This window comes from Gymnogyps californianus, unplaced genomic scaffold (assembly GCF_018139145.2).
Source record: "Gymnogyps californianus isolate 813 unplaced genomic scaffold, ASM1813914v2 HiC_scaffold_107, whole genome shotgun sequence".
Lineage (NCBI taxonomy): Eukaryota > Metazoa > Chordata > Aves > Accipitriformes > Cathartidae > Gymnogyps > Gymnogyps californianus.
In genome coordinates, this window is record NW_026113988.1 from 91,594 (window position 1) to 113,760 (window position 22,167).

The following is a 22,167-nucleotide window of genomic DNA, read 5'->3' on the forward strand; positions in this document are numbered from 1 at the left end:
TAGGGTGGCCCTGTAGACCCTCAGGAGTGGGGAGGGGCTGCACAGACCCTATAGCGCCTGTAGGGTGGCCCTATAGACCCTATAGCCATCATCGCGGTGTCACCCTGGGACACAGTGATGTCCCGGTGATGCTGAATGGTTGGTGGCCACCGCCCTGGACTCACCGTGGGATGTGGCCATGTCCTTCTGATGCCAAATGGCTCATGGCCACCATCCTGGTGTGACCCCCAGGCCGCTGCAGTTGCGGCCATGTCCTGGCCCTCCCCCCAGTGCTTGACCCCACCCCATCACCCAAATCCTGTCCCCAAACCTATCCCATGATACCTTGTGTCACTCTGAGGGATTCATCTTGCCCACGGTCCCCAGCACCTCCATGTCTTCTTCAAGCGTCCTCTCCGCCATGTGTGGGTCAACCACAAAGGGCCACGGGGACCCAGATGATGCCGGTCAGAGGGTGGGATGAGATGTTGGCCAACGGCCATGGGTCAATGGAGGAAGACCCCCAAAAGCCTCTTCTCCACCCCAGGTGGTTCAGCCGTGGTGCGGCTGATGGTTACTCAACGCTGATTGAAGGGTGAGATGCGATGTTGGCCAATGGCTGTTGGTCACCAGGCGGTTTGAGGGTGACAAGGCAGATGGTTGAGAAACGCCTGTGGGAAGATGGAGTGGGAAGATGGAGTGAGATGTTGGCTGGTGGCCTTGAGTCACCGGAAGGTGGTTCCTCCAAAGCAGCGTCTGGTGACCGCCTGCCCCGTGCCTTGTCCCCACCCATCGGTGACTCTCAGTGGACCAGAGGGCTGGAGAGGTCCCTGGGGGTGCACCATGGTGGGGGCTGCTGGCTGGGGTCTGTGGGGAGGTGGAGGAAGGGAGGGAGGGAGGGATGGATGGATGGATGGATGAAGGGAGATGTGGAGATGTTTTGGGGTGGGTGGGTGGATGTATAGATGGAGATGTTGAGGATGGATGGATGACATGTTTGGGGATGGAACAATGGATGGATGGATGGAGATGTTTTGGGGTGGATGGATGGATGGAGATGTTGAGGATGGATGGGAGGAGGAATGGAGGGAGATGTTGAGGATGGATGGATGAATGGATGGATGGATGGAGATGTTTGGGGGCCAACAGATGGATGGATAGAGCAGTTTGGAGATGGATGGATGGATGGATAGATGTATGGACAGACAGACGGACACACCCGCCTGCCTCATCCCACCCTGCCCGCACGCCTGCGGTGGGGGGAAGTGCCGTCACCGCAGGAAGGAGGTTGTGGGGGCCCAGACGGCGGCTCCTTCCGGGGTGGGGGATGGACTCATGTCCCCGTCGGGGACAGGGATGGGAAGTTGACATCACCTTGAGGCTGCCATCGTTGTGCAAGGGGCCGGCGGCAGCTGGCGGGGTTGTGAAAGCGGATGGGGACGGGGACGACACCCCAAAATAGGAGTGACCCCGAGCCGGCCGCACCCCAGCACTGGGTAACCCCCACCCTGCGGCTGTACCCCGTCCAGCTGTGCATTGTGTGGCTGTACCCCGTCCAGCTGTGTGTGCCATCCAGCGCCACCCCACCCAGCTGTGCGCACTGTGCGGCTGTACCCCATCCAGCTGTGCGCCGACTGGCTGTACCCCACCCATCTTTCCCCTCCCATCCATCTTTCCCCTCCCATCCTTTCTCCTCCTTTGCCCTTTTCTCCCCCGTTTCATGACCTCTCTCTTCCCCCTCCCCATTTTTATCTTTTTCCTCCCAAATTCCTGGCCCTCTCCCCCCCCCTCGCCCCACCCCTCTTCCTTCCCCTCCCGCCCCGCACCCCCAGCTTCTGCTTTGGCCCCCGCTCCCGTCATCCCCGCCCGGCTTCCGACGCGACATGGAGCCCCGGGTTCTGCTCGCCTGCCTGGCGGCAGGTGGGTGCCCGGACGCCTGGGTCCCCTGGGAGAGGGGGGTGTGGGGTGGCACCCGGATGCCTGGGTCCACTGTGTGCCCCCCCCCCCCACCCTCTGCTCCCGCAGTGCTGACCTCCTGCTGCAGCTCCGGGGTGGACGTGGAGACAGCGATGGTCTTTCGTGGGGATGCCAGGGGGGCTTTCGGGCAGACTGTGGCCCAATTCGGCACCACCGACGACGGCGGGTAAGGCGGGGAGGGGCACACCCCAGGGTTGGGGAGGGGTCCCCCCAAAACCTCCCCCCAACCCCTTTCCCCCACCCTGACAGGGTCCTCGTGGGTGCCCCATTGCAACGCGGCGCCGTCAATAAGAGGGGGATGATTTACCGATGCCGGCACCGCTCGGGGAAGTGCCAGGAGGTCCCCGTCACCGGTGAGCACCCCCCCCCAACCCCCCCCCACCCCCCCCAAACCGGACACCTGGGTCCCCGAGGAGGAGGATGGTCTCACCCCATCTCTCCCTAGGACCCCCGGAGGCCGTCAACACGTCCCTGGGGTTAGCGCTGGCTGCTGGGGACACCATGGCCCTGGTGAGTATGGTGGGGGGCTTGGGTGAGGGTTTAGGGTGAGGGTGATGGGGTTCGCCCCAAAATTGGGCCGACCTGGGCAACGGGGTGGGGATTGCACCCTGAAATCGGCCGGTCTGGGGTGAAATCATGGAGATTGCGCCCAAATTTGGCCGTTCTGGGGCGTGACATCGAGGAGGTTGCACCCCAAAATTGGCTCGTCTGGGTGATATCAGGGAGAATGTGCCCAAAATTGGTCTTTCTGGGGTGACATCAAGGAGGTTGCACCCAAAATTGGTCTTTCTGGGGTGACATCAAGGGGACTGGCCCCCAAAATGTGGCCACCCCTGGTGGTGCCCCGGGTATCGCGCCCCCCCCCCATCCCCCCCCATCCCCCCATCCTGGGCTCTGTTGATTTCGTGGTGTCGTCGTGTCTCCCCCCCCCCAACCCAGGCATGCGGCCCCACGGTGCCCCAAGCCTGTGGGGAGAACGTCCACCTCAACGGCTTCTGCGTCCTCCTTGACACCAACCTCCAGCAGCTCCGGCGCATCCCAGGTGCCCAACCAGGTATGGGGGTCACCAGGGGAGGGACGCGTTGGGGACATCCTGGCCCAGCTGACCATGGGGACATCTCTGTGCCCCCCCCCACCCCAGAGTGTCCCAAGCGCTCCTCAGATGTGGTGCTCCTCATCGACGGCTCGGGCAGCATCAAACACCACGAGTTCTTGACGATGAAGACCTTCATCGCAGAGGTGATGAGGCGCTTCAAGGGCACCGACGTCCAGGTACCACCCACCCAGGCGCTGGCGGTGACCCCCCCCCAAGTGGCTGTTGGCAAGGGGGTGTCGTCTCGGGGGGTTGTCTCCGTTGATGTTGCATGTGGCTCCTCGCAACGGGTGATGTTTTGGGCTGCTCTTCCCTCTTGGCAATGGGGTGGCGTTTTGGGTGGCTGCTACTGCAGCAGTTGTGTCCCCACCAGTGTGTCCCCATGTTGTCCCTCCTCTGCACACCCCCCCCCCCCGCCCCCAGTTTGCTCTCACCCAGTTCTCCGATGTCGTCTTGAACCACTTTGACTTCAACACCTTCCGGAGGTCCCGTGACCCCATCGCGCTGCTGAATAACGTGCAGCAGCTCCGGCGCTCCACCCGCACTGCCACCGCCATCTGGAAAGTCCTGTGAGTCCCGTCCCCTCCCCACACCTCAACCACCTGTGACCCCGCTCCCACCTGCCATGGGATGAAGGGCAACCCTCATCCTTCCCTGGCACAGGACGGAGATGTTCATCCCTGGCAAAGGGGCCCGAGAAGATGCCAACAAGATCCTCATTGTGATCACGGATGGGAGGAAGTATGATGATACGCTGGAGTACTCACAAGTCATCCCGTTGGCTGACAAGCTGGAGGTCACCCGCTACGCCATCGGGGTGAGGGACCTGCATGCCCAAAGCCGTCCACCCCCAAGCAACTAGCCATCCCAAACACATCTGTCCGTCCCGCCATCCATTCGTCTGTCCATCTCCAAATGTATCCATCCATTCAACCCTTTAAAAAATGGCCATCCATCCATCCATCCATCCACCCACCCATCCATCGAACCATCTCCAACCATCTCCATCCATTCTATTCATGTCCGTCCATCCCTCCCTCTCCAAACACCCGTCCATCCGTCCCTCCTTCCCTCCCTCCCCAATCCTCTCCCTCCCTCCATCCGGCCATCCTTCTCCGACCACAGGTGGGCAGCGCCTTTGTGGATCCAGACGCCGTAGAAGAGCTCCACACCATCGCCTCCAAACCCAGCAAGGACCACGTCTTCCGGGTGGACAACTTTGACGCCCTGCAGGGCATCCAGAACCAGCTGCAGGAGAAGATCTTCGCCATCGAGGGTACCGGGGAGCCGGGGGGTGGCTGGAGGGCGGCCGAGGGGGGCAGCTGGTGCCCCCCGCTCACCCCTGCCTCTCCCCAGGCACCCAGTCCGCCCACAGCAGCTCCTTCCAGCTGGAGATGGCCCAGGAGGGCTTCAGCGCCCTGCTCACCCCCGTGAGTGTCCTCCGGCCACCCGAGACCGTCCCTATGCCCGTGGGGTGTCCCTGGGGCAGGACTGACTCCTCTCCGCCCACCACTGTCGCCCTCTCCGTCTTTACTGGGCAGGAGGGGCCTGTACTGGGAGCGGTGGGCGCCTACGACTGGTCCGGAGGGGTCTTTGTCTACGGCAGGAGTGGGGAGACCACCTTCGTCAACGTGTCCCGAGCCGCCGGGGACATGAACGACGCCTACTTGGGTAAGGGCTTCCCGAGACGGGGACGGACGGGTCCCCGCCAGGGTCCCGGGGATGGGGGTGTCCCCGGTGAGGGTCCCGGGGATGTCGGTGTCCTCTGGAGGGTCCCAGGGACACGTCAGCACGCTCAGGGGGGTTGTGGGCAGAAGTCCATGTCCCTGTCAGGATCCTCACCATGTTCCTGGGGGCATTGGTGTCCCCATGGGGATCTGGGGATGTTGGTGTCCCCACGAGGTCCAGGGGACACGAGCATCCCCACAAGAGACTTTGGGACGTTGGTGCCCTCGTGAGGTCCTGGAGACATCAGCATCCCCACAAGGTTCCTGGGGACGTTGGTGTCCTCGTGAGGACCCTGGGGACACTGGTGTCCCCGTGAGGTCCCGGGGACGTTGGTGCTCTCGTGAGGGCCCTGGGCGCACTGGGGCCCCTGGGGACGTCAGCATCCCCGCACGGCTCCTGGGGCCGCTGGCACCCCCGGGAGGGTCCCCCGCTGACCCCCGCTGTGACCAGGCTATGCGGCCGAGTCCCTGTCCCTGGTGGGCAGGCGGGCGCTGGCGCTGGGGGCCCCCCGCTACCGCCACGTTGGCCGCCTCCTCCTCTTCCACCTCCGCGGCCCCCGGGCTGCCTGGGAGCTCCTGGCCGATGCCACGGGGCCGCAGGTAAGGGCGGGGACACGGGGAGGGGACGGGGGAGTGCCGGGGAGGGGGGAACCCCCAGCCAGCCCCATGGCCGCTTCTCCCCGCAGGTGGGCTCCTACTTCGGGGCCTCCCTGTGCGCCCTGGACCCCGACGGGGACGGCTCCGCCGAGGTGGTGCTGGTGGGGGCCCCCATGTTCTACGGGGCCGGCAGCGGGGGCCGCGTGGCCGTCTGCCCCCTGAGGGCGAAGGTAGGGGACCCCCGCCCCGCCCTGCCCCACCCCGCCCCGCCCCAGGGTGGGCAGAGGGGGGCACCCAGCGCCTCGTCCCCCCAGGGTGGCCAGCTGCGGTGCCAGCAGATGCTGCAGGGACAGCCCGGCCACCCCTTGGGGCGCTTTGGGGCCAGCCTGGCTCGGCTGGGGGACGTTGACGGGGACCAGTGGCCCGACGTGGCTGTGGGGGCCCCGCTGGAGGACGAGGAGCGGGGGGCCGTCTACATCTTCCGCGGGAAGCGGGGCGGCGTCGCCTCCCAGTACAGCCAGGTGAGACCCCCCTCCCTGCCTCTGGTCCTGGGGATGTCCCACGTCATGGGTGCCTGGTGGGTGACAGAGAGGTCCCGGGTGCTGGGGACGTCCTGGGTGCTGGAGAAACCTTGGATGCTGGAGACGCCTTGGGTGGTGGAGAGGTCCTGGGTGCTGGCAGCATCTTGGGCGGTGAAGGCACCATGGGTGGCAGAGAGGTCCTGGGTGCTGGCCACACCTTGGGCGCTGAAGAGATCTTGGGCGCTGGAGGGGTCTCGGGCGATGAAGACGTCTTGCGTGCTGGAGACGCTCCGGGTGCCCAGGACGTCCTGGAAGCTAGAGACGCTCCAGCCCCTGAAGATGTCCCAGGTGCTGGGAACGTCTTGGGCGCCAGGGATGTCTCACCCGCTTGGGTGCCTCTGTCTCCCCAGCGCATCTCAGGCGCCCAGTTCTCCAGCGGGCCACGCTATTTCGGCCAGGCCATCAGCGGTGGCCAGGACCTGACGGGGGACAGGCTGCCGGACGTGGCCGTGGGCGCCCAGGGACAGGTCCTGCTGCTCAGGTACGCCGGGGGACCCACCCGGCACCTTCCACGGCCGGGAGGAAGCAGTGGCCGCCACCGCCTCCCCTCCGGTTGTTACCGCCAGGTCCCAGCCGCTGCTCAGGGTCCGCGTGACGGTGGCTTTCCAGCCCCAGGAGATCCCCGCGGCCGCCTTCGACTGTCAGGAGGAGGAAGCGCTCAAGGGGAAGTGGCCAAGGCTCAGATCTGCTTCCTCAGCACCAAGAAGACGCCCGACAGCTTTGGTGAGACCCCCCAGAAGTCCATCTGGACCCCCAAAGCATCTGCAGGTGTCCCCAGGACGCCCCAGGAGAGTACAAGCCCCCTCCCCACCTTCTCAAGACCCCCAGAAGTCCCTGTTGTGGCCTCCTAAATCCCCTCCAGACGTCCTCCAGACCCACCAGAAGCCTGTCTGGCCTCCCAAAGCCCCTCCAGACACCTGCCAAGCCCCCCAGGTCTCCCTCTGGCCTCCCAGAGCCGCTCCAGACGCCCTCAGGATCCCCAGTCCCCCTCCGGCGGTCCCCAAAGCCCCCACAAGTCCACGTGGCCTCCTAAACCTCCTCCAGATGTCCTCAAGACCCTCTGAAATCCCTCTGGCTCTCCGTCTCCCCCTTTCCCGCTGTCCCGGGGGGCTGCCAGAGACCCCGGCCACCCACCTTCCCCTCCCTTTCCCCGCAGGCAGCCAACTTTCCACCACCCTCCGGTACCAGGCGGCCCTGGACCCCAGCCGGGCAATGGTCCGGGCCGTCTTTGCCGGCAGCGCCGCCGCCGTCCGCAACGGGACCCTCCGACTGGGCGTGGGACAGAGGTGCGAGACCTTCGCCATCGCCTTCACGGTGGGTGTCGGGAAAGGCCCCGGCGGGGTGGTCCGGGGGTGGCCCTACGGCCCCACGGCCCCAGCCTGGGGACACGGTTGTCACTCTGTGCCGGGCAGGGGTGCCCACGGGACACGCTGACCCCCCTGGTGCTGCGCCTCACCTACGATGCCACGGGGGACCCCATCGAGGTGGCCGGGGGCCTGCGGCCAGCCTTGAGCGAGGACTCGGAGATGGTGGCCGTGGGCACGGTAGGGGCTGGGGGACACCCCACGGCGGCGGCGCAGGAGGGGAGCAGTGGTGGGGCGTAGGGTTGGGGGGTGTGGAGGGACGGAGGGCTGGAAGGAGCGGTGGGATGGACAGAAGGACAAGAGGGAGGAGGGAGAGATGGATCCACGGACAGAAGGGAGGTGGGATGGATGGACGGAAGGGAGGATGGGAGGAACCAAGGGAAGATGGGAGGAAGGGAGGAGGGATAGACGCGTGGACAGGAGGGAGGACGGACAGAAGGACGGAGGGCCAGGTGGATAGAGGGGTGGGAGGAAGGAAGGACACGTGGAAGGAGATCCACGCGTGGGGAGGGTTGGAAGGACCTAGGAGAGCCAGGGTGGGTGGGCGGACAGGGACGGACAGACGGCTGGCTGAGGGGTGGGAGGACGAAGGAGAGGAAGGGCGGACAGACAGGCGGCCGCCTGGGGGACGGACAGACGGACGGACGGACGGGGCATCTCCTCAGCTGCCCTTCGAGAAGGACTGCGGCGCTGACAACATCTGCGTCGACGACCTCCAGATCTCCTTCAACTTCTCGGGGTAGGTCCCCCCCGTTCCCCGTGTCGGGGGGACACCCGTGGATGCCGGGGTCCACCCCCGCCTGCCCCACCCGCCACTGCCCCCCCCCAGGCTGGAGACCGTCGTGGTGGGGGTGACCGACGTGGTGGACATCACCGTCACCCTCCGCAACCGCGGGGAGGACTCGTACGGGGCCACCGTCCAGCTGCATCACGCCGAGGCCCTCTCCTACCGCAAGGCCGTGGTGCTCCAGGTACCCCCACCCCTGCCAACCCCCCCAAATCCTTCAGAGCCTCCAAGAAGGCTCAAAGACCCTCCAGAAGTGCCTTTGGCCTCCTGAAGCCTCCCCAGATGCCCTCAAGACCATCTGCAAGTTCATGTGGATGCCCAACTCCCCTCCCGATGTCCTCTAGACCCGCTAGAAGCCCATGTGGCCCATCAAACCCTCCCCAGATGTCCTCAAGACACCCAAAGCCCCTCCAGATGTCCTCAAGACCTCCCAGATATCCATTTGTCCGCCCAAAACCCTCCCAGGTGTCCCCCAAGCCCCCCAGAAGCCCGTATGGCCTCCTAACCCCTTCCAGATGCCCTCAAGACGCCCCAGAAGCCCATATGGCCTCCTAACCCCCCTCCAGATGCCCTCAAGCCCCCCCAGAAGCCCGTCTGGCCTCCAGCCCTCCTCCAGACGTCCCCTCACCCCCCCAGGTTGTCTTGCCCACCCCCGTCCCCACCCCTGACACCCCCGGGCATTCTCAGTCCTCCAGGAAGTCCGCGTCCCTGAACTGCAACTCGGAGCCGGCGGAGGGACCGCGGCGCAGGACCCTCTGCCTCGTCAACCACCCTATCTTCCGCCCCGGTGCCGAGGTAGGGGGTCCCCGGCCTCCCCGCATCCCCCAGCCCGCTCGGGCGCTCGGGGACGTTGCCGTGAGGTGGGTCAGGGGGTGATGCCCGGGCGCCCCGTCCCGCAGGTCGTGTTCACCGTCACCCTGGACGTGCCCCACGGCGCGGAGCTGGGGGCCGTGCTGGAGGTGGTGGCCAATGCCAGCAGGTGAGGGGCAGGGGCACAGGGGCTGCGGGGTGGGGGGCGGGCGGCGGGGGGGTGAGGTGACCCACGCGACACCCCTCTGCCGCAGCGACAACGGGGCGCCGGGCGGCCGGGGGCAGCGTGCTGAGATCCCGGTGAAGTACGGCGTCTTCCTCGTCCTCACCAGGTAGGGGCTGCCACCTCCCCGGGCCACCCACCGCCCCACCCGTGCCCCCTGCCCCCGTGTTCCCAACGGGCATCAGCCCCCATCCCTGGTCCCTGATGTGTGCCCCCCCCCCGCGCCCCCCCCCACGTCCCCCCTCTTGTCCCCACCAGCGCCCTGGAATCCACCAAGTACGTCAACGTCTCGACCCGCGCGGGGGCCCCCACCAGCGCCCCCGTCACCCACCGCTACGAGGTGAGGGGGGGAGCGAGGGGGGTGGTCCCGGACGCCTGGGTCCCCCGTCCCGCCGGGGTCCCGTCCCCACCGTCCCCCTCCCCGCGGCAGGTGAAGATCTTGGGCCAGCGGGGCCTCCCCATCAACGTCACCTTCCTGGTCCCCACGGCCCTGGGGGGGACCCCGCTGTGGGACGAGGTGGACGTCACCCCCGACCAGGTAACGGCCCCCCTGCCCCGCTGCCCCCCGAAACGGGGGTGACCCCGAAGCAGGGGCAGCCCAGAAAGGGGGTCCCCAGCACAGGGGTCCCCCCACCTGCCCCCCCCACAGCAGGAGCTGGCGCAGTGCCGGGTGGTGGCCGAGCACCCGGGGGTCCCTGACGTCCCCCAGCGGCTGCAGGAGCGCCCGCTGCTGGTGAGTGCCGGCCCCCGGGGACGTGGGGCAGGGGGTGCCCCCAGCCCCCGTCACTCCCCACCCCTCTCCCCCCCCGCCCAGGACTGCGCCGTGGCCGCCTGCCGGGAGCTGCAGTGCCAGGTCCGGGAGCTGGAGCCCCCCCGGGCCCTGGGCTTCAGCCTCGGGGGAAGCCTGGCCCTGGGCTGGGTGGCATCGGTAAGGGGGCAGCCGTGGGGCAGCCGTGGGGCAGCTGGGGTGGGGGGTGCCCCGCCGGCTGCCCGGGGTCGAGGGGCAAACCGGGGACGGGGAGGGTGCCCTGGGGTGGCGGGGCACCCCACAGCTGCCCCCCATGCCCCACGGCTGCCCCCCGTCTCCCCCCCACACACCCCAGACCCAGCAGCCCAAGGTGGTCATGCAGAGCTCAGGCCGGGTCCTCTACGACGTGGGGCGCTACTGGAACACCGCGGGGGGCCCCAGCTCCAGGTGCGCCCGGACGCCTGGGTCCATGGGGGGCGGTGGGGTGGGGGTCCCGGACGCCTGGGTCCGTGGGGGCTGGGGGGTGGGGGTCCCGGACGCCTGGGTCCATGGGGGGCGGTGGGGTGGGGGTCCCGGACTCCTGGGTCCATGGGGGGTGGGGGGCGGGGTGGGGGGGGGCCCGGACGCCTGGGTCCCTCTGTCAGCCCACCCCCCAACCCCCCCCGCAGGTGCAGACGGAGGTGGAGCGCCTGGAGACCCCCAACCCGCTGCCCCTCATCCTGGGGGCACCGTGGGGGGGCTCGTCCTGCTGGGCCTGGTGGCTCTGGTGCTCTACAAGGTGAGGGGGCGGGGCCTGGGAGAGTCCCGCCCGCATGGGATGGGGGCGGGGCCTCCTCCCCTCCCCCACCCCGCGCTCATCTCCCCCCTCGCCCTCTCCCGCCCCCCCCAGGTGGGCTTCTTCAAGCGCCACTACAAGGAGCTCATGGAGGGCGACGGGACCCCCACGGCCCCCCTGGGCGACCCCCAGGAGTGAGGCGGCCCCCGGACGCCTGGGTCCCCCCCCGGGGGGGGTGGGAAAAGGGGGGTGCCCAGGCACCTGGGTTCACTCTGGGGCTCCCCCTCATTAAACCGCGAGTGGCGGAAGCCCCCGTGTCTCGGTGTCTGCTGTGGGTCCTGGGCGTCTGGGTCCGCCGTGGGGCAGGGCTGGAGGAGGAGGCAGACGGGGCAGGTTCAGGGCATTTATTGCTGGTGGGGGGCCCGGGGGGGGGGGGTCCCCTATTTCTCGTAGCCCGTGGGCAGGGGGTTGGTGCGGGGGTTGTGGAACAGCGTGTGGTTCCCGTCACCCCACGGGAATGGCTGTGGGGAGAAAGAGAGAGACGGGGGTCAGTGGCATCAGCCCCTGGGCCCATCTACCCCGGCGTCAGGCCTTCCCCACCCCATATCCCCCCATAGGGCCCATCTACCCCGGCGTCAGGCCTTCCCCACCCCATATCCCCCCCCATAGGGCCCATCTACCCCGGCGTCAGGCCTTCCCCACCCCATAGGGGCCCATCTACCCCGGCGTCAGGCCTTCCCTACCCCATATCCCCTCCATAGGGCCCATCTACCCTGGCATCAGGCCTTCCCCACCCCATAGGGGCCCATCTACCCCGGCGTCAGGCCTTCCCCGCCGTACCTTGGTGCGGATGCGGAGGTGGTGGTAGGGCACGAACTCGGGGGGCCTGTGGTGGTGCCGGTGCTTCTCCAGCCAGGCGTTGAGCATGCAGACCCCCACCGCCGGCAGCGCCACCAGGAACGACAGCGCCCGCCACGTCCGACCTGCCCCACAGGTGCCGTGGGGCCGGGGCACCCCCAAACCCACTCCTCCCCCCAAAGGTCCCGGTACACCCCGAGGTGTCACCTGGCACACCTCAAAACACCCCCGGGCACCCAATAACACCCCAAAACACCCCAAACCCACCGATGCGCCATCACCGCCCCGCCGAAAACACCCCGTGGGCCCCCAAAACACCCCCACATCCACCCAATACCGCCCCAAAACAGCCCCAATAAGACCTGATACACCCCAAAACACCCCAAATCCACCTGATACACCCCAAAACAGCCCAATAACACCCGAAACACCCCAAAACCAGTCAATACACCCCAATATCGCCCAAACACCCCAATATCGCCCCAAACACCCCAAAACCACCAGATACAGCCCCAATACCACCCAAAACATCCCGAACCCACCAGATGCACCCCAATATTGCCCCAATCACCCCAAAACCACACAATACACCCCCATTTCACCCCAAATCACCCCAAACCTACCAGATACAGCCCCAATACCACCCAAAACAACCCAAAACCACTGGCTACACCCCAATATTGCCCAAAACCACCCCAAAAAACACCTGCCACAGACCCAAAGCCACCCCAAAACCCTCCTGATACACCCCAAAACCACCCCATGCGTGTGTGTGTGTGTGTTGCCCCCCCTCCTCCCCCCCGGCAAACGACTGCCCCCCCGGACCTCCAGCAGCACCGGCGTGGGTCCCGGCGGCGGAGGCCAGGGTCCGCCGTGGGGCAGCCCCCCAAGCGAGCATAGTGGCAGCAAAGGGCGACTGACAGCCTGCGGTCACCCCGGCCCCACGGCACCCCCCGGCCCGGCCAATGGGCTGAGGCCCGGCCCCAGCTCGGTGCACGTGTTAAATATAGACGCGGGTTAAATATAGACCCGGGCGAGGGGTGAGGGGCCGGACAAGGGGGGGCCCCGGATGCCTGGGTCCTCGGGAGGGACGAGGGGGTCACAGGGCTCCCCAGGGGACACAGGTGTCCAGCGTGACCCCCCCCCAACTTCAGGCTGAGATGGAGGGGGGGTCCAGCATCCGAGCGGCTTTATTGGTGGCTGCAAAAAGGGGGGTGACACCCCCCACCCCCCACCCCCCCCCGAAATTTGGGAGGACCCAGGCATCCGGGCACCCCGCTTTTCCCGCCTCACTCCTGGGGGTCGCCCAGGGGGGCCGTGGGGGTCCCGTCACCCGCCATGAGCTCCTTGTAGCGGCGCTTGAAGAAGCCCACCTGGGGGGGGGGGAGAGGGGGAGGGGGGAGATGAGCGCGGGGTGGGGGAGGGGAGGAGGCCCCGCCCCCATCCCATGCGGGCGGGGCTCTCCCAGGCCCCGCCCCCTCACCTTGTAGAGCACCAGAGCCACCAGGCCCAGCAGGACGAGCCCCCCCACGGTGCCCCCCAGGATGAGGGGCAGCGGGTTGGGGGTCTCCAGGCGCTCCACCTCCGTCTGCACCTGCGGGGGGGGGGTTGGGGGTGGGCTGACAGAGGGACCCAGGCGTCCGGGCCCCCCCCCACCCTGCCCCACCACCCCCCACGGACCCAGGCGTCCGGGACCCCCACCCCACCGCCCCCCATGGACCCAGGCGTCCGGGCGCACCTGGAGCTGGGGCCCCCCCGCGGTGTTCCAGTAGCGCCCCACGTCGTAGAGGACCCGGCCTGAGCTCTGCACGACCACCTTGGGCTGCTGGGTCTGGGGTGTGGGGGGGGAGACGGGGGGCAGCCGTGGGGCATGGGGGGCAGCTGTGGGGTGCCCCGCCGCCCCAGGGCACCCTCCCCGTCCCTGGTTTGCCCCTCGACCCCGGGCAGCCGGCGGGGCACCCCCCACCCCGGCTGCCCCACGGCTGCCCCACGGCTGCCCCACGGCTGCCCCCTTACCGATGCCACCCAGCCCAGGGCCAGGCTTCCCCCGAGGCTGAAGCCCAGGGCCCGGGGGGGCTCCAGCTCCCGGACCTGGCACTGCAGCTCCCGGCAGGCGGCCACGGCGCAGTCCTGGGCGGGGGGGGAGAGGGGTGGGGAGTGACAGGGGGCTGGGGGCACCCCCTGCCCCACGTCCCCGGGGGGCCGGCACTCACCAGCAGCGGGCGCTCCTGCAGCCGCTGGGGGACGTCGGGGACCCCCGGGTGCTCGGCCACCACCCGGCACTGCGCCAGCTCCTGCTGTGGGGGGGGCAGGTGGGGGGACCCCTGTGCTGGGGACCCCCTTTCTGGGCTGCCCCTGCTTCGGGGTCACCCCCGTTTCGGGGGGCAGCGGGGCAGGGGGCCGTTACCTGGTCGGGGGTGACGTCCACCTCGTCCCACAGCGGGGTCCCCCCAGGGCCGTGGGGACCAGGAAGGTGACGTTGATGGGGAGGCCCCGCTGGCCCAAGATCTTCACCTGCCGCGGGGAGGGGGACGGTGGGGACGGGACCCCCGGCGGGACGGGGGACCCAGGCGTCCGGGACCACCCCCCTCGCTCCCCCCCCTCACCTCGTAGCGGTGGGTGACGGGGGCGCTGGTGGGGGCCCCCGCGCGGGTCGAGACGTTGACGTACTTGGTGGATTCCAGGGCGCTGGTGGGGACAAGAGGGGGGACGTGGGGGGGGCGCGAGGGGGGGGGCACACATCAGGGACCAGGGATGGGGGCTGATGCCCGTTGGGAACACGGGGGCAGGGGGCACGGGTGGGGCGGTGGTGGCCCGGGGAGGTGGCAGCCCCTACCTGGTGAGGACGAGGAAGACGCCGTACTTCACCGGGATCTCAGCGCGCTGCCCCCGGCCGCCCGGCGCCCCGTTGTCGCTGCGGCAGAGGGGTGTCGCGTGGGTCACCTCACCCCCCGCCGCCCGCCCCCCACCCCGCAGCCCCTGTGCCCCTGCCCCTCACCTGCTGGCATTGGCCACCACCTCCAGCACGGCCCCCAGCTCCGCGCCGTGGGGCACGTCCAGGGTGACGGTGAACACGACCTGCGGGACGGGGCGCCCGGGCATCACCCCCTGACCCACCTCACGGCAACGTCCCCGAGGGCCCAAGCGGGCTGGGGGGATGCGGGGAGGCCGGGGACCCCCCTACCTCGGCACCGGGGCGGAAGATAGGGTGGTTGACGAGGCAGAGGGTCCTGCGCCGCGGTCCCTCCGCCGGCTCCGAGTTGCAGTTCAGGGACGCGGACCTCCTGGAGGACTGAGAATGCCCGGGGGGTGTCAGGGGTGGGGACGGGGGTGGGCAAGACAACCTGGGGGGGTGAGGGGACGTCTGGAGGAGGGCTGGAGGCCAGACGGGCTTCTGGGGGGCTTGAGGGCATCTGGAGGGGGTTAGGAGGCCATATGGGCTTCTGGGGCGTCTTGAGGGCATCTGGAAGGGGTTAGGAGGCCATACGGGCTTCTGGGGGGCTTGGGGGACACCTGGGAGGGTTTTGGGTGGACAAATGGATATCTGGGAGGTCTTGAGGACATCTGGAGGGGCTTTGGGTGTCTTGAGGACATCTGGGGAGGGTTTGATGGGCCACATGGGCTTCTAGCGGGTCTAGAGGACATCGGGAGGGGAGTTGGGCATCCACATGAACTTGCAGATGGTCTTGAGGTCATCTGGGGAGGCTTCAGGAGGCCAAAGGCACTTCTGGAGGGTCTTTGAGACTTCTGGGGGGTCTTGGAGGCTCTGAAGAATTTGGGGGGGTTGGCGGGGGTGGGGGTACCTGGAGCACCACGGCCTTGCGGTAGGAGAGGGCCTCGGCGTGATGCAGCTGGACGGTGGCCCCGTACGAGTCCTCCCCGTGGTTGCGGAGGGTGACGGTGATGTCCACCACGTCGGTCACCCCCACCACAATGGTCTCCAGCCTGGGGGGGGGCAGTGGCGGGTGGGGGCAGGCGGGGGTGGACCCCGGCATCCACGGGTGTCCCCCGACACGGGGAACGGGGGGGACCTACCCCGAGAAGTTGAAGGAGATCTGGAGGTCGTCGACGCAGATGTTGTCAGCGCCGCAGTCCTTCTCGAAGGGCAGCTGAGGAGATGCCCCGTCCGTCCGTCCGTCCGTCCATCCCCCAGGCGGCTGCCTGTCTGTCCGCCCTTCCTCTCCTTCGTCCTCCCACCCCTCAGCCAGCCGTCTGTCCGTCCCTGTCCACCCACCCACCCTGGCTCTCCTAGGTCCTTCCAACCCTCCCCACGCGTGGATCTCCTTCCACGTGTCCTTCCTTCCTCCCACCCCTCTATCCACCTGGCCCTCCGTCCTTCTGTCCGTCCTCCCTCCTGTCCACGCGTCTATCCCTCCTCCCTTCCTCCCATCTTCCCTTGGTTCCTCCCATCCTCCCTTCCGTCCATCCATCCCACCTCCCTTCTGTCCGTGGATCCATCTCTCCCTCCTCCCTCTTGTCCTTCTGTCCATCCCACCGCTCCTTCCAGCCCTCCGTCCCTCCACACCCCCCAACCCTACGCCCCACCACTGCTCCCCTCCTGCGCCGCCGCCGTGGGGTGTCCCCCAGCCCCTACCGTGCCCACGGCCACCATCTCCGAGTCCTCGCTCAAGGCTGGCCGCAGGCCCCCGGCCACCTCGATGGGGTCCCCGTGGCATCGTAGGTGAGGCGCAGCACCAGGGGGGTCAGCGTGTCCCGTGGGCACCCCTGCCCGGCACAGAGTGACGACCGTGTCCCCAGGCTGGGGCCGTGGGGCTGTAGGGCCACCCCCGGACCACCCCGCCGGGGCCTTTCCCGACACCCACCGTGAAGGCGATGGCAAAGGTCTCGCACCTCTGTCCCACGCCCAGTCGGAGGGTCCCGTTGCGGACGGCGGCGGCGCTGCCGGCAAAGACGGCCCGGACCATTGCCCGGCTGGGGTCCAGGGCCGCCTGGTACCGGAGGGTGGTGGAAAGTTGGCTGCCTGCGGGGAAAGGGAGGGGAAGGTGGGTGGCCGGGGTCTCTGGCAGCCCCCCGGGACAGCGGGAAAGGGGGAGACGGAGAGCCAGAGGGATTTCAGAGGGTCTTGAGGACATCTGGAGGAGGTTTAGGAGGCCATGTGGACTTCTGGGGGCTTTGGGGACCGCCGGAGGGGGACTGGGGATCCTGAGGACGTCTGGAGCGGCTCTGGGAGGCCAGAGGGAGACCTGGGGGGCTTGGCAGGCGTCTGGAGGGGCTTTGGGAGGCCAGACAGGCTTCTGGTGGGTTTTGAGGACATCTGGAGGGGATTTAGGAGGCCACAACAGGGACTTCTGGGGGTCTTGAGAAGGTGGGGAGGGGGCTTGTACTCTCCTGGGGCGTCCTGGGGACACCTGCAGATGCTTTGGGGTTCCAGATGGACTTCTGGGGGGTCTCACCAAAGCTGTCGGGCGTCTTCTTGGTGCTGAGGAAGCAGATCTGAGCCTTGGCCACTTCCCCCTTGAGCGCTTCCTCCTCCTGACAGTCGAAGGCGGCCGCGGGGATCTCCTGGGGCTGGAAAGCCACCGTCACGCGGACCCTGAGCAGCGGCTGGGACCTGGCGGTAACAACCGGAGGGGAGGCGGTGGCGGCCACTGCTTCCTCCCGGCCGTGGAAGGTGCCGGGTGGGTCCCCCGGGCGTACCTGAGCAGCAGGACCTGTCCCTGGGCGCCCACGGCCACGTCCGGCAGCCTGTCCCCCGTCAGGTCCTGGCCACCGCTGATGGCCTGGCCGAAATAGCGTGGCCCGCTGGAGAACTGGGCGCCTGAGATGCGCTGGGGAGACAGAGGCACCCAAGCGGGTGAGACATCCCTGGCGCCCAAGACGTTCCCAGCACCTGGGACATCTTCAGGGGCTGGAGCGTCTCTAGCTTCCAGGACGTCCTGGGCACCCGGAGCGTCTCCAGCACGCAAGACGTCTTCATCGCCCGAGACCCCTCCAGCGCCCAAGATCTCTTCAGCGCCCAAGGTGTGGCCAGCACCCAGGACCTCTCCACCACCCAAGACGTCTCCAGCATCCAAGGTTTCTCCAGCACCCAGGACGTCCCCAGCACCCGGGACCTCTCTGTCACCCACCAGGCACCCATGACGTGGGACATCCCCAGGACCAGGGGTGGGGGGGGGTCTCACCTGGCTGTACTGGGAGGCGACGCCGCCCCGCTTCCCACGGAAGATGTAGATGGCCCCCCGCTCCTCGTCCTCCAGCGGGGCCCCCACAGCCACGTCGGGCCACTGGTCCCCGTCAACGTCCCCCAGCCGAGCCAGGCTGGCCCCAAAGCGCCCCAAGGGGTGGCCGGGCTGTCCCTGCAGCATCTGCTGGCACCGCAGCTGGCCACCCTGGGGGGGACGAGGCTCTGGGTGCCCCCCTCTGCCCACCCTGGGGCGGGGTGGGGTGGGGCAGGGCGGGGCGGGGGTCCCCTACCTTCGCCCTCAGGGGGCAGACGGCCACGCGGCCCCCGCTGCCGGCCCCGTAGAACATGGGGGCCCCCACCAGCACCACCTCGGCGGAGCCGTCCCCGTCGGGGTCCAGGGCGCACAGGGAGGCCCCGAAGTAGGAGCCCACCTGCGGGGAGAAGCGGCCATGGGGCTGGCTGGGGGGTTCCCCCCTCCCCGGCACTCCCCCGTCCCCTCCCTGTGTCCCCGCCCTTACCTGCGGCCCCGTGGCATCGGCCAGGAGCTCCCAGGCAGCCCGGGGGCCGCGGAGGTGGAAGAGGAGGAGGCGGCCAACGTGGCGGTAGCGGGGGGCCCCCAGCGCCAGCGCCCGCCTGCCCACCAGGGACAGGGACTCGGCCGCATAGCCTGGTCACAGCGGGGGTCAGCGGGGGACCCTCCCGGGGGTGCCAGCGGCCCCAGGAGCCGTGCGGGGATGCTGACGTCCCCAGGGGCCCCAGTGCACCCAGGGCCCTCACGAGAGCACCAACGTCCCCAGGAACCTTGTGGGGATGCTGATGTCTCCAGGACCTCACGAGGGCACCAACGTCCCAAAGTCTCTTGTGGGGATGCTCGTGTCCCCTGGACCTCGTGGGGACACCAACATCCCCCAGATCCCCATGGGGACACCAATGCCCCCAGGAACATGGTGAGGATCCTGACAGGGACATGGACTTCTGCCCACAACCCCCCTGAGCGTGCTGACGTGTCCCTGGGACCCTCCAGAGGACACCGACATCCCCGGGACCCTCACCGGGGACACCCCCATCCCCGGGACCCTGGCGGGGACCCGTCCGTCCCCGTCTCGGGAAGCCCTTACCCAAGTAGGCGTCGTTCATGTCCCGGCGGCTCGGGACACGTTGACGAAGGTGGTCTCCCCACTCCTGCCGTAGACAAAGACCCCTCCGGACCAGTCGTAGGCGCCCACCGCTCCCAGTACAGGCCCCTCCTGCCCCAGTAAAGACGGGGAGGGCGACAGTGGTGGGCGGAGAGGAGTCAGTCCTGCCCCAGGGACACCCCACGGGCATAGGGACGGTCTTGGGTGGCCGGAGGACACTCACGGGGGTGAGCAGGGCGCTGAAGCCCTCCTGGGCCATCTCCAGCTGGAAGGAGCTGCTGTGGGCGGACTGGGTGCCTGGGGAGAGGCAGGGGTGAGCGGGGGGCACCAGCTGCCCCCCTCGGCCGCCCTCCAGCCACCCCCCGGCTCCCCGGTACCCTCGATGGCGAAGATCTTCTCCTGCAGCTGGTTCTGGATGCCCTGCAGGGCGTCAAAGTTGTCCACCCGGAAGACGTGGTCCTTGCTGGGTTTGGAGGCGATGGTGTGGAGCTCTTCTACGGCGTCTGGAGTCACAAAGGCGCTGCCCACCTGTGGTCGGAGAAGGATGGCCGGATGGAGGGAGGGAGAGGATTGGGGAGGGAGGGAAGGAGGGACGGATGGACGGGTGTTTGGAGAGGGAGGGATGGACGGACATGAATAGAATGGATGGAGAAGGTTGGATGGATGGATGGATGGAGATGTTTGGAAATGGATGGATGGAGATGTTTGGACAGTGCTCACTCACCCCAATGGCATAGCGGATGATCCCCGCATGCGCCGCTTCGGGGATGACCTCTCCATAGTCCAGCAGGTCCCCAAACTTCTGCCCATCCGTCACCACAATGAGGATCCTGTGGGCACCTTCCCGGGCTCCCTTCCTCAGGGTGAACAGTTGCCTCCTGCCCCGGGGTGGAGGGAAGGGATGGTCTTCTCGGGATGACGGGGTGGCCCCGAGGCGGGGAGAGGGGGCAGGATGGCTCTGAGGGTGGGACCTACACCACGGTCTGGATAGCAGTGGCCGTGCAGGTGGTCCCTCTGCTCTGCGTGATGCGGTGGACCTCCTTCACCCGCTCCGCCGGGGACAATCGGGCAAAGGTGGCGAAGTCAAAATGGAGGGTGGACGTACTGGAGAACTGCATGAGGGCAAACTGGCCGGGGGGGAAGGGGAGGACATGTGATGGAGCAGGATCAGGCCACCCATGGGTGCCCGGGACCCAGCCCTAGGAGGGGTGGCACCTACACGGGTGTCAGTGCTCTCAAACCGGCTCATGACCTGGGTGATGAAGGTCTTCATCCTCTCGAAGTCAGGGGTCATGATGCTGCCTGAACCGTCCATGAGGAAGACGATGTCAGAGGCCTTCATGGGGCAACCTGGGTCAGGGGGGAGAAATGGGGGGTGGCGGAGGGAAAGATGCACAGCTTGACCCTGCGGGGCCCATCTATCCCAGCGTCAGGTCTTCACCAACCTGTAGGACCCATCTACCCTTGCATCCGGTCTTCTCCACCCCATATCAACCCCATAGAGCCCATCTACCCCAGTGTCAGGCTTTCCTTACCCCAGAGGGCCCCTCACCCCAGTGTCGGGGCCCCCTCATACCTGGCAGGGCGGCGGGCAGTGTGTTCCCTGCAGGCAGGAGGAAGCAGAGCCCCCGCAGCTCCATGTTCACCCCACAGGCCCTCCGCGCCGTGGGGCCGCATGCCTGTGGCCCAAGACAGGGTGACGCCATATTCCCTCAACCCCCCAGACCCCAATAGATCCCAATATTCTCCAGTAGGTCCCAGTAGACCTCAAGAGACCCCAATAGACCCTAGTAGACCCCAACAGAACCCCAGTAGACTGTGGCAGACCCCAGTAGATCCCAATAGACCCTAGTAGACCCCAAAAGACCCCAATAGCCCCTAGTAGACCTTGGCAGACCCCAGTAGATCCCAACAGACCCCAGTAGATCCCAATAGCCCCTAGTAGACCCCAAGAGACCCTAGCAGACCCCAAGAGAGCCCAGGAGATCCCACTGGGCCCCCTCACTGGGGGTGATGGACTCACCTCCCCAGAGCCTCCCAACCCCACTGTCGTGCCCCCCTCCCCCCCGGCCACCCCATCACCCCATCGACCGTCACGACGGAGACGGGACCCACCAGGAGCTGGGATCCATGGGCCGCCAGGGACAGGCCCAGAGACATGGAGGTCACCTCTGGGGGGGCTTTGGGGGGAGAGGGGCATGATGGGGGACCCAGGCATCTGGGCTGCCCCCTCTCCGCCCCCACACCCCTCCCAGGGGACTCAGGCATCCGGGGGAGACACCCCAGCATCCTACCAGTGACGGGGACATCCTGGCAGTTCCCAGTCCTGAACCAGCACCGATAGACCCGTCCCGTCTCACCGGCCCCTCCCGGCTCCAGGGGGGCCCCCACCAGCACCCTAGAGTGGGGGTAGAGGGGGGGTGGTCAGGGGGTGTCCCATGGGGGAGGAGGGGGCACCCAAGGGTGATGGGGGGGGCACCTACCCGCCGTCGACCTCGGCCACGCTGTGCCCGAAGGAGTCCCCCGCGCCCCGAAAAACCATCACTGACTCCTCGTCCAGTCCGGAGCCGAGGGTGGGGGGCAGCCCTGGGGGAGGAGGGGGTGGAGGAGGGGACCCAGGCATCTGGGCACTCCCCCCCCCCCCCAATCCCCCAACACTTCCTCGCCAGGGGACCCAGGTATCCAGGGACCCCCATTCCTCCCCCACCCAACCCCCAGGGGACCCAGGCACCCAGGGACTTCCATCCCCCCAGGGGACCCAGGCACCCAGGGACTTCCATCCCTCCCCCCCCCCCCCCCCGCCAGCCCCCCAGGGGACCCAGGTGTTCTGCCCCCACCTGTGCAGAGCACTGCAAGCAGCACCCATGGGTGCATGGTGGCCGCCCCGGCGTGCTGGGAAGGAGAAGTGAGAGGGGTGGAGGCGTGGGGCTGTGGGGGGGCTGGGGGGGAGGGGCACCCACCACGTGCTGCAACCCGAAACAGGGATTGCCCCAGCTCAGTTGTGCCCCAAAATGGGGGTGACTCCAATAAGGTGCACCTGAAATGGGGGTGACCCCCCCCTCCAGCCAGCTGCACCCCCAAATGGGGGTAACCCCAAATGAGCTGCACCCCAAAATGGGGTTAACCCCAACCAGCTGCACCCCGAAAGGGGGTTGACCCCAATGAGGGGCACCCCAAATCGCGGTGACACCCCCCCCCCCGCCCCAGCCAGCTGCACCCGAAGATGGGGTTGACCCCAATCAGCTGCACCCCCAAATGGGGGTGACCCCAACTCAGCTCCCCCCCCCCCCCACTGGGCAGAGACCCTGCAGCCCCCCAGCGCGGCATCCATGGGTAGCAGGAAGCGGTCGGGGTTATTTATAGCCGG

At 67.9% G+C, this 22,167-nt stretch overlaps 3 protein-coding genes across 3 annotated transcripts; 1 reads left to right on the top strand and 2 right to left on the bottom strand.

The window, feature by feature from the left end:
- The first annotated feature begins 1,862 nt into the window (after positions 1-1,862).
- On the top strand, positions 1,863-10,938 carry LOC127027919 (integrin alpha-M-like). Its single transcript, XM_050913780.1, is given in 32 exon segments — positions 1,863-1,899; positions 2,005-2,109; positions 2,202-2,309; positions 2,402-2,466; positions 2,896-3,010; positions 3,098-3,228; positions 3,473-3,618; positions 3,713-3,866; positions 4,175-4,325; positions 4,406-4,479; positions 4,591-4,720; positions 5,228-5,376; positions 5,463-5,603; positions 5,688-5,894; positions 6,305-6,435; positions 6,521-6,617; positions 6,620-6,677; positions 7,111-7,268; positions 7,367-7,498; positions 7,984-8,057; positions 8,148-8,289; positions 8,793-8,900; positions 9,005-9,084; positions 9,170-9,247; positions 9,397-9,478; positions 9,569-9,676; positions 9,788-9,871; positions 9,953-10,066; positions 10,242-10,313; positions 10,555-10,609; positions 10,612-10,664; positions 10,776-10,938. Coding segments are annotated over 32 exon segments (3,423 nt in total). The 3' UTR covers positions 10,860-10,938.
- A 127-nt stretch (positions 10,939-11,065) lies between these two features.
- LOC127027920 (cytochrome c oxidase subunit 6A2, mitochondrial) lies at positions 11,066-12,417 on the bottom strand. Its single transcript, XM_050913781.1, has 3 exons — positions 12,345-12,417; positions 11,502-11,644; positions 11,066-11,182 (listed from the first exon to the last, which is right to left on the bottom strand). Exons 1-3 carry the CDS (start codon positions 12,415-12,417, stop codon positions 11,102-11,104), a joined length of 297 nt encoding a protein of 98 aa, XP_050769738.1. The 3' UTR covers positions 11,066-11,101.
- A 375-nt stretch (positions 12,418-12,792) lies between these two features.
- Positions 12,793-21,342, bottom strand: LOC127027921 (integrin alpha-M-like). Its single transcript, XM_050913782.1, is given in 32 exon segments — positions 12,793-12,892; positions 13,003-13,113; positions 13,258-13,350; positions 13,536-13,649; positions 13,733-13,816; positions 13,927-13,971; positions 13,974-14,033; positions 14,126-14,207; positions 14,356-14,433; positions 14,518-14,597; positions 14,704-14,811; positions 15,323-15,464; positions 15,555-15,628; positions 16,114-16,182; positions 16,185-16,244; positions 16,343-16,500; positions 16,934-17,091; positions 17,178-17,308; positions 17,663-17,869; positions 17,955-18,095; positions 18,183-18,331; positions 18,783-18,812; positions 18,815-18,911; positions 19,024-19,097; positions 19,178-19,328; positions 19,525-19,678; positions 19,776-19,927; positions 20,020-20,150; positions 20,377-20,479; positions 20,916-20,980; positions 21,095-21,198; positions 21,284-21,342. Coding segments are annotated over 32 exon segments (3,348 nt in total). The 3' UTR covers positions 12,793-12,808.
- Between the last annotated feature and the right edge of the window lie 825 nt (positions 21,343-22,167).